The 11,452-nt window shown below is 37.7% G+C and overlaps 1 protein-coding gene across 1 annotated transcript in view; it reads right to left on the bottom strand.

Moving 5' to 3' along the window:
* Positions 1–595: 595 nt before the first annotated feature.
* LOC106086997 (tyrosine-protein kinase receptor torso) overlaps positions 596–11,452 on the bottom strand; it is a 147,592-nt gene continuing 136,735 nt past the window's right edge. The window contains exon 16 of the mRNA XM_059368461.1: positions 596–1,090. Within this exon, the coding sequence (XP_059224444.1) occupies positions 1,042–1,090 (49 nt within the window). The 3' untranslated portion in view covers positions 596–1,041. The remainder of the gene's footprint in view (positions 1,091–11,452) is intronic.

The following is an 11,452-nucleotide window of genomic DNA, read 5'->3' as shown; positions in this document are numbered from 1 at the left end:
AACGCCTGGGTTTGAATTCTGGGGAGAACATCAGAAAAAATTTTCAGCATTGGTTATCCCATCCGAATGCTGGCGTTGTTTGTGAAGTGTTGTACTTTTTGGTAGGGCAGCCATGTAAAAACCTCACAAAGATGCATTGCATTGCTGTACGCCGTTTGGACTCGTCTAAAAAAGGAGGCCCTTTATCATTAAAACTTTTTTAATGGCATGTTCTAAGGCAAATTTGCGATATCAGCAAACACTGTCTGCTGTTTTAAAATAAAATTTTTTAACATTTGAAGGAAATTGTTTATATTTTTAAACTTCTTAACGATAGTTAAAACCTTTGCTATACAGGGGAGCTGACACGAAGTGTTACCCATTCAAACGACCACTTTTTTTGTGTGTGTGAAAATATTTTTTATTGCTTCAAATGGCAAAAATGTGTGAAATCCATTCACTTTTGCTCGATATGATTACCTATTGATCTGACTTTTGCTCTCAGTCGGTCGATGAACGTGTTGCAATCGTTGTAAGGGGTCTTAGACAAATATCTCGAGGTGTTGCAAACGAAATTAGTATACCCCCATGCTATGGCGGAGAGCATAAAAATTGGTTGCAATGCCCATTGGTATATCAGGTGATGGTTTTATTAAAAGTTTATGTCTCTTCCAAAGGACATTCAAATCACAATGTAAGTAAGTACGAGCACATGACATGACATATACATACAGCTAAAATAAATACGTACATATATATACACTTAAAATCTATTAAAATGGTAAAAATTCTTAAAGCTACACATATTGTCCATTAAGAGTTGTCAGAATTGGTAGTTAGGGGGAGGTAATTGCAAGAAGTAGAGACTGCATACATGCGAGAAATTGCTTTGCAGTGAATATAATTGCATTAATTATCATATTCACAATGATTACTGGGGTTCAGTATCCTTTGCATGATATGAGTACCACAGGATATTCTATTGTCCATACATCATTAACATTGGCGTTGACATTGGTTTTGACTTCCATCAAAAGCTTTTCATTTCCCTTTGTATCTCATTTATAAAGGTTTCAAATACGAATCATCAGTGCATAGCTGTTGCATGGGGCTGCAAAAGAAGGCAAACATATAATTAGAATGGGAACATTGGGTAGATATGCACAACTAAACATAATCAAATAAAAATAAAGTGTATGTATGTTCTGAACTCTTTTTATTATATCAAACATAAAAGTTAAAAATAATTATCTCTAATCGGTTTAATATAAATTTCTTGTAATGAAACACTTCGTTGGTTTTACTTAAAAAATCTTATTGAGATTCCATTGCAGGATATTGTCTGGGTTTGGCCATTGTTTATTGCTTTCTATTCAAAGGATAGTAGAGCAAAAAAACAGTTCAATGTCAGCAAAAAGTGTGTTGTTACTATTGGGTTGCCCAAAAAGTAATTGCGGATTTTTCATATAGTCGGCGTTGACAAATTTTTTCACAGCTTGTGACTCTGTAATTGCATTCTTTCTTCTGTCAGTTATCAGCTGTTACTTTTAGCTTGCTTTAGAAAAAAAGTGTAAAAAAAGTATATTTGATTAAAGTTCATTCTAAGTTTTATTAAAAATGCATTTACTTTCTTTTAAAAAATCCGCAATTACTTTTTGGGCAACCCAATATAAGTCACAGGTTGACAGGTTTCCTGTATCACGATTTCATTTTCGACCACGAAAAATCATCAGCAGGAGATGTCAAATGGATCATGGTGGTTTACAACATCTCCTGCTGATGATTTTTCTTGGTCGACAATGAAATCGCGATACCGGAAACCAGTCAAATGCAATGGCATCTCAATAAGATTTTAAGACCAAGAAAAGAAAACGAAAACAGATCAAAAATCGAATGCTGAAAATGTGCAAAACTGTAAGTCAGTAGGTTAGGTTGAAAAGAGGGTGCAGATATTAATCCGCCCCATGTCACTATGAACATACACCTTAGCCAGTAATTGGCTTGTTGTAAATTGCAAATATTGCCCATGAACATTCCACTAAGGAACAGGGGCAAACTTCTCACATATCAATGAATGCAGTCCGATTCAAGTTTAAGCTCAATGATAAGGGGTCTCCCTTTTTTAGCCGAGTCTGAACGGCGTGCCGCAGTGTGACACCTCTTTGGAGAGAAGTTTTACATGGCATAGTATTGGGTTGCCCAAAAAGGCGCTGACAAATTTTTTCACAGCTTGTGAGTATATAATTGCATTCTTTCTTCTGTCAGTTATCAGCTGTAACTTTTAGACTGCTAAAAAAATGTGTAAAATAAGTATATTTGATTAAAGTTCATTCTAAGTTTTATTAAAAATGCATTTACTTTCTTTTAAAAAATCCGCAATTACTTTTTGGGCAACCCAATACCTCACAAATGTTGCCAGCACTAGGAGAGGAAAACCACCGCAGGAAATTTTTTTCTGATGGCCTCGCCAGGATTCGAACCCAGGCGTTCATGCTAACAACCTCTGCGCTACGGTGGCTCCCAAAATTGGCTTGTTATGCGCTCCAAAAACTAAAAAAATACCTCGAAAAAAGATCAAGTTAAGAATTCCGTGCTACTTACAAAAACCTTAATTGTTTTCCATGCCACGCCCCTAGATTGGCTCATGTCTGGTATAGTTTCCCCATCTAAGTACCGGTGTATGTTAGCCGCGAAAGCTGGGAAATGACATATAGGAAATGCTCATCAACTTCCCAACATACCCTACACATGCTATTACTTGCCGCACTGATTTTACATAAGTGAGCTCGTAGTTCCATGTGTCCCGTTATGACCTCAAAAGCTATATTGACCTGCTTCTTACTTCCTTTCAGTAATAGCTTCGTTCTCTCACGATCCGGATCACCCCATAGGATTTTCGCCGTCCTAGCTACTGTTTCGCTGTTACACACGCCCTTTGTCGCCCACGCCCTTAAAACGGACTGCGTCGACCCCAAAGGCTTCGGGTTAACCAAGTTTATCGACAGCAGTTCTTTGGCCTTGACTGCCAAATCGTCTGCCCTTTCATTCCCCTTTACTCCATTATGGCCGGGCACCTAAACGATGCGGATTGTGCCATCCTCAGAGAAGGCGTTAATCTCCTTAAACTGCAAGACTTTTCGTGACCTTACCCTCCTGGTTGTTATTGCCCTTATAGCCATTTTACTGTCCGCAAAGATATTTACACTCCGCGTCCTCTCGCTAGTACCACACCACCTCATGCATTCCGTGATCGCCCGTATCTCCGCCTGCAGGACCGTATTTTGGTCAGGCAGTATAAAACAAATCTCAGTCCCTGGGTGCTCAATGCAGACCCTCAGGCCCACTATGTCCTTGAGCTTTGATCCATCCGTGTAACAAGATTTTCCAGACGGCAATACTAGGGTTCTGTCAGTCCAAGACTGTGCCGCTGGCAGCAGTGCCTCTCACTCGACCTCAAGTGTCGTCTTAGATATCTGAGCGGAAACCTTTTCCCTTTCTTCCAGGTTCCTTATCGTCGCCTCGATTATACCGCGATGGTATGAGCTGCTCCCATCCACAGTCCATTCTCCTATCGCCTTAAGTCTAAGAATAGTCTCCAGTGCCCTAGTGGGCGTTGTCCTCATCGCTCCGCCTATGCCAAGACAACATGTTCACTGAACCTGTTGTATGGTCCTTATGTTGCACTTTTTCTCCAATCCAGCAGTCCACCAAACTACTGAGGCTTAAGTAAGTATTGGTCTAATCACGCTCCTGTAGAGCCAGTGGACTATCCTCGAATTCAGGCCCCATTTGGAGCCTACGGCACGTCTACATAGTGCCCAACATCTGTGAGCTTTTTAGGTACGCTCCTGAATGTGACACTTCCAATTCAGTTCCCTGTCCAAGATCACACCTAAGTATTTGACCTTGTCAAATATCGAAATCGTCTTATTGAGGATACGTGGTGCGTTAAATTGGCCCACCTTCGTCTTTCTCGTGAACAGGCATATTTCAGTCTTCTCTGGGTTAACATTGCGACCTCTGGGTTTAGCCCAGTCATATGCGAGACCCTTTCGGCTCTTCTGTATATCTCGTTCGGATCCTTACCACTTAGAGGTATTATAACATCGTCTGCGTAGCATACGGGTTCAAATCCCTCCTCAGTCAGCATCCGTAATAGGTCATTTATGGTGGTCACCCATAGGAGCGGCCATAAAATGCCCCCCTGTGGAGTGCCTTGTGCCACTTTCTCCCTTATATCTATGCCATGGGACACATGGCACCTGTTCCTTAGCATATGGTTTGTCTAGTCTCTAAGGACCTGGTCCACCCGGTACTGGTCTAAGTATTGGATCAGTGTGTCGGTTCGCACATTGTTAAAAGCCCCCTCGATGTCAATACATACCGTCAGGGTGTACGTTTTGTCATCGAAGGTTTCTTCTATTTAATGCACAACCTCGTTCAGGGCAGTCTCCACCGACCTTCCCTTGAAATAGGCATGCTGTATTGTATTTGAGCATTTCGCTGGATGTCCTACTCTCTATCATGGTGTCCACAATACGTTCCATGGTTTTGAGTAGAAAGGACGTAAGGCTTATGGGTCTGTAGGCCTTTGGTGTCGCATAACTTGCCTTGCCGGGCTTGGGTATAAACACCACCCTTGCCTCCTGCCAGGCTTTCGGAGTATATGCAAGACCTAGGCACGCTGTGAAAATATTGGCCAGATGAGGCGCCAGATAATCTGCCTCTGTTTGTAGTAGCGCCGGAAATATTCCATCAGGTCCGGGTGACTTAAATGGTTTGAAGCTTCTCAAGGGTTCCTTCACCATAAATTCCGCAATTATAAACCTTCGATCAACGTCATTATTCCAAGATTCCGGTGTCTTCCTGAGTCCCGTCTTATCCTGTGGAAAATGGGTTTTCATCAAAAGCCTCAACATGTCCTCCGTTGTCTCTGCTCTCACTCCCATATCGTCTTCTGGAGTTTCAGTTTGGACATGGGTTTTTGAGAGAAACCTTTTCATCTTAACGGCGTCATTAACGCTATCGACCTGTTCGCATAAAAGTTTCCAAAAGGTACGTTTTGCCGCTCTGGCGATCTTATTGTATTCCTTGAGCCGTGCGTAAAACACATCCCAATAAACTTCCGTTTTTTTACGACGCACAGTGGGCCAAATGGCAAAAAAATTGGAAATAAGTCTACAACTTTTTATCTGTTGATTTTAGCCATACAAAATGTTCTAGACATTTGTAGAGGAGGACATAGGCTTTCAGAAAAGTGCTGTTGTTGGTCCATATCTTTAATACAGGGTGAGCTACAGGGTGTGAAAGTTGACCACTTTTGACTTCTCCAAGCTTCTGGGGGCCATAACTTTTGATCTACTCAACCGATTTACATGATTTAGGACTCTAGAGAAAGAGCTTGACAAGATCTAAAAAACTTATGCATAAAGTACCATGCCATCGTGTACTGTTAAGGAGTTATGAATTGTTTAATTTTAAAATATGAAAATTTGGCCTTGGTTTTTTTCAGTGTTTTTTAAATAACTCCGTCAATTTTAAAGCTATAAACTTCATACTTCACACAAATTATGCCAGCATATGTGTGCATAAAATACAAAAGGAATCACGTGAATATCTTTGGCGGTTTAAAAATGGCATCGTTTTCAATATGAAAAATATTTTTTTTGTCAAAAAATTGCAAAATTTTTCAAAAAAGATACTCCCATTTCCTTTAAGTTTTCGCAAACTTTGGCCATCAAAGCATTATCATTTCTTTCCATTTTCACAAAGTCGAGGTATTAAGAAAAGTTTTAAGTGCTAATTTGGCTAATTTCGATATCAAACAACACCGTTATCTTAAGACCAAAATGGCCAATTTTTTTACTAAACTTCAAAAGTTTCTCACTGGAAAAAAAGTTCCACGGGGATTTTTTCGCTTTTTTTGAACTTAAATGAAAGCTTAAAATGTTCCCAACATTTTAAGGTATGTCTCGCCATATCCTAGCCATAAATGAGATCGTAGCGATCAAAATACTGAAAAAAGTCAATTTTCAAGTAGTGCTATATTCATTGCTAAAAAACAAGTATTACGTCACATTTTATTGCAAAGATGTTAAATAAACTTTTATTTGGTAACACTTCTTCTACAAAACACAAAAAGAATCATGGAAATATCTCTATTCTATTCCATTTTATGGAACCGGCAATAAAAAAGTCAATTTTTCAAAAAAGTCGAATTTCCCAAATTTTGTTTTTGTTGTCCTAATTGCACATGACACACTATAGCCATATTTACGCAACATACCTTATCGTAAAGGAAATTTTCATACCTTTCCAACGATGTATAAAACATTTCTCAACTCGGATTCTATCTACTCTAAAATTCACTTCATTCACTTCATTAAACTCTATATAAAAATGTCTATTTGTGAAATGGAACCTTATATGGGGCCTACACTAAAACATTGATAGATTTGCCCAGGGTTTACAATACAAATGTGTTAGAATAAAAAAAGGTCTCCTGCCAAAGTTTAAAAAAATTGGAATAAAAATATGTGTTTTAGAGCGAAAACACTTCGCATCGGCGTGCGTTTATATGTATATTAGCTACTCCCAAAATAAAAAAGCATTTTAGTTTTGTATTATTTGATTTTATTCTCTACCAAATAATCTAAGGTATCAAAATTTAAAAGCTCTTTAATTTGAATGGCATCGGGATCGTCCTTATCTATATCGTCACATATTTTTGGTAGCCATTTAGTTCTGATGCTGTATAGTACCGGATCAGACGATAACAATAAATATTGAAGTAAATCATAATTTTGGTTAAATTTGGTGCTCTTTCGGGTATTGAAAAGCCGGAACTGTTTAACATCTCTATTACGGGATTCCTGAGCTTCTTCTGTAAGTTCTCCTAACGGAAGTATGTTGTATTCCACAATTTCCTTGCCATGATGTAAGACTTTATGTACTGTCGGTGTTAAAGCTTTCCACGAATATAAATCAGATAAAATGTTTTTTGTGTCATTACTATAAGCTTCAAATTTGGTTGAATTTATCATCTTTTTGCTATTGATTACAGCCAAAATCACTTTGAATCGTCTTAGCAAGTGTTCATCAAGACCGGTTATTTTAGATGTCGATACGGGGTCCTCAAAAAACCGCCTTGCCGAGTTGCCATCATTTGTGCTTCCGTATCCGTAAAGAGGTTTATCTATTATAAGTCCCTTTTGTTTAAACTCCAACTGGATTCGATTCTTCTCTTCCTGCCTCATTTTGTGAAGATCTTGGTTGTTTCTAGCAGAGACATCGCGGTTTCCAGGGCTAGTCCGATATTTAAGGTCATACGATAAATGCAAACAATACTCCATGAATCGAATTCTACAGTGCAGGGGCGAAATACCGAAATTGAGCGCATTTTCGTTTACTAAATTTTCATCAGACTTGTCCTCGAATTGCCCATTCTTCTTGCCACAAATATTGCATCTCCAATTGGACATAACGCCAGTTAATGCGTTTGCCACCTTTCCATCGATCATAGTGAGTTGTAGTTGAAACGAAACTTTTATATTTCTTCCCAATTGGTTTATAACAATCATGGGTAATGCAGCAATTTCTTCCTTTATTTCGTTCACCAAAGATCGTGTTGTGTTCCGGTCTTCCTTTGTATACTCAAACCGAATTGGGCGACATAAATATTTTGACCCAGGTGTTCTATTTATCCATATATCTTGAAATGCATTTTCTTTCGATGATGAAGATTGGTCCTTGTACAATCTCATTCTCAATGGTACTAATGATGCCATGAAAATTGATGCGAAGTTGGTATCTATTTCTGTTTGTTGCTTATATTCGGAAAATCCAGATGATCCATCACAACCCCATTTGCTGATCAAAACCACTTCGGAATTATTACATGTGTTCAACTGTTCTTCAGTAAAATTAGAAATAATTGTAACAGCTGTATTTTCAACAAGATCAGCAAGTTTCACTCTTGCTTTTAATTCGTCCACGTATATATTTGATGGCACCATTTTCGTCCTGGTGTTGTACAATTTATGTTTTGAGGGTAAACAACCCCATCCTTTTTCACGAAGAGCCTTCCTCATTGTTGAGTATTTGTTTCTTGAGAGGCCTAGGTTCAAAATCAGGGCCAGTGCATCTTCCTCCGTGAATTCTGTAGTCGATTTTGGAGTTGGAATACTTTCTACCATTCTCTTTACCCTTTTCGGAGATGCTAATGGTAAAACATCGACAATTCGTCCAACATTTTTTGGTTGTGTTTTTAACAATGCTGTTTTGAACGTATCTTTTATTAAATTTGGCGGATGTGCCGCCAATAGTTCCTCTTGTTTTTTCTTTTTGGTTTTCTCCGTAACTTCGTCGTATGCTTTGCTAGGCCGGCCGGGAATCAGCGGTTTAATTTCAATAAGTAGATCCGATTTCAGCCACTTCTCATACATTTTGAAAAACTTGATTTTTGCGAATGAACATTCTGGCAACCTTCTCTCAAATGATTTGTAGAATTTTTCAAGTTTGTCTAAAGCGTCTTTATTTAGCCTTATTCCATATATGTGGTCCAAAGTGTAAACAAGTTCCTTAAATGACTCCGTGTATGATTTGGAATCATTTTTGATGTCCCATACAATTTTCGAAAGAGTGGAATACTTCAGTATGACTTCCATAACTTATAAATGTCCTTTACGCCTCTACAAAATATAATGAAGAAAATTTGGATTTTGTTCAAATATTTATGCAATATATTCACAATTAATGACCCATTTCAGGTATCAGACGCAATCGTAAAAAGGGGTCCAAAGTGCCTCTTTTTACTTACTCTTCTATAATTATTTACCTGGACTCGAATTTGGTTAAAAAAAATGACAATGAATTTTTTATGGGTAGGTTTTTTCACATTCATTGATACGGTGGATTTCCTGGGAATTCGACATAGCGAAACAGGTAACATTTGTCTGCATCAAATCTTAACACAAATATATATATATATGCAGGTATATTTCTAGGTTACTTTTTATTCAAAAATCATCAGCTTACATTAAAAATAGATGTAGGTACTATACAAACGCACGCCGATGCGAAGTGTTTTCGCTCTAAAACACATATTTTTATTCCAATTTTTTTAAACTTTGGCAGGAGACCTTTTTTTATTCTAACACATTTGTATTGTAAACCCTGGGCAAATCTATCAATGTTTTAGTGTAGGCCCCATATAAGGTTCCATTTCACAAATAGACATTTTTATATAGAGTTTAATGAAGTGTAAATGAATTTTAGAGTAGATAGAATCCGAGTTGAGAAATGTTTTATACATCGTTGGAAAGGTATGAAAATTTCCTTTACGATAAGGTATGTTGCGTAAATATGGCTATAGTGTGTCATGTGCAATTAGGACAACAAAAACAAAATTTGGGAAATTCGACTTTTTTGAAAAATTGACTTTTTTATTGCCGGTTCCATAAAATGGAATAGAATAGAGATATTTCCATGATTCTTTTTGTGTTTTGTAGAAGAAGTGTTACCAAATAAAAGTTTATTTAACATCTTTGCAATAAAATGTGACGTAATACTTGTTTTTTAGCAATGAATATAGCACTACTTGAAAATTGACTTTTTTCAGTATTTTGATCGCTACGATCTCATTTATGGCTAGGATATGGCGAGACATACCTTAAAATGTTGGGAACATTTTAAGCTTTCATTTAAGTTCAAAAAAAGCGAAAAAATCCCCGTGGAACTTTTTTTCCAGTGAGAAACTTTTGAAGTTTAGTAAAAAAATTGGCCATTTTGGTCTTAAGATAACGGTGTTGTTTGATATCGAAATTAGCCAAATTAGCACTTAAAACTTTTCTTAATACCTCGACTTTGTGAAAATGGAAAGAAATGATAATGCTTTGATGGCCAAAGTTTGCGAAAACTTAAAGGAAATGGGAGTATCTTTTTTGAAAAATTTTGCAATTTTTTGACAAAAAAAATATTTTTCATATTGAAAACGATGCCATTTTTAAACCGCCAAAGATATTCACGTGATTCCTTTTGTATTTTATGCACACATATGCTGGCATAATTTGTGTGAAGTATGAAGTTTATAGCTTTAAAATTGACGGAGTTATTTAAAAAACACTGAAAAAAACCAAGGCCAAATTTTCATATTTTAAAATTAAACAATTCATAACTCCTTAACAGTACACGATGGCATGGTACTTTATGCATAAGTTTTTTAGATCTTGTCAAGCTCTTTCTCTAGAGTCCTAAATCATGTAAATCGGTTGAGTAGATCAAAAGTTATGGCCCCCAGAAGCTTGGAGAAGTCAAAAGTGGTCAACTTTCACACCCTGTAGCTCACCCTGTATTAAAGATATGGACCAACAACAGCACTTTTCTGAAAGCCTATGTCCTCCTCTACAAATGTCTAGAACATTTTGTATGGCTAAAATCAACAGATAAAAAGTTGTAGACTTATTTCCAATTTTTTTGCCATTTGGCCCACTGTGCGACGTTACAAGGTCTGCGGACCTCTTTCCCAATATTACGAATCTCCCCGGTCATCCAGAGTTTTTCTTGGGCTGATTTCCTTTCCCGAAGAGGACCCCACCAGAGCAGTGCTGTTGACATTTTAATCAATGTCTTCTATGCTTGGACAATCTAAATTATCTTGCCCAAGTCTTCTTCTGAGTAGCCTTCCGAATTTTGTCCAGTTGATTTTCAACTTATTCCGGAAGCTTATCGGATTCGGCGCTGGCCGTGCTATTCTAAACCTAATGTAGCGATGGTAAGAGAAAGAGTGTTCCATGGAGACCCTCCAATCCTGAACCTCATCCAATAGATTTTCCGTACATATTGTAATATCTAATACCTAATTCTATTAAAAAAGGTAGCGGTATTACCAATATTTTTAGGTCGTTAGTATTCAAGAAAGCTGCCAGGGCTTGGCCCCGCTAGTTAGTGTTGGTACTACCCCACGAAATGAGGTGAGAGTTCGCATCGCACCCTATTTGTACCTCGTTTCCTGTCTGTTTTGCTTTGCTCACCAGCCGTTGCAGCTCCGACGTGGGTGGCAGTGTCGGAGAGTCGAAAGGCAGATAAAATGATGCCAGGTATGCTCCACCGTCTCCCTGTCTCAGCACTGTTGCATCCGGCGTTGACAACTCGGCCGAGTACCAGTGTTAGCATGGAATAATTTTAGTTGATATGCTTCAGTCCAGAAACTTTGTTCCGAGTCGTCCACGGCTCCTGATTTAAGGCAATATGTAAGTAAGTAAGTAATTAAATATGTAAGCAAGTAAGTATGTATGTAAGTTTGTGAGTATGTAAGTAATTAAGTAAGCAAGTAAGTTTGTGAGTAAGTAATTAAGTAAGTTAGTAAGTAAGCAAGTAAGTTAGTAAGTAAGCAAGTAAGTTAGTAAGTAAGCAAGTAAGTTAGTAAGTAAGCAAGTAAGTTAGTAAGTAAGTTTGTGAGTAAGTAATTAAGTAA

Source organism: Stomoxys calcitrans, chromosome 5, assembly GCF_963082655.1.
Source record: "Stomoxys calcitrans chromosome 5, idStoCalc2.1, whole genome shotgun sequence".
NCBI lineage: Eukaryota > Metazoa > Arthropoda > Insecta > Diptera > Muscidae > Stomoxys > Stomoxys calcitrans.
This window is presented reverse-complemented; position numbering and strand designations above follow the sequence as displayed.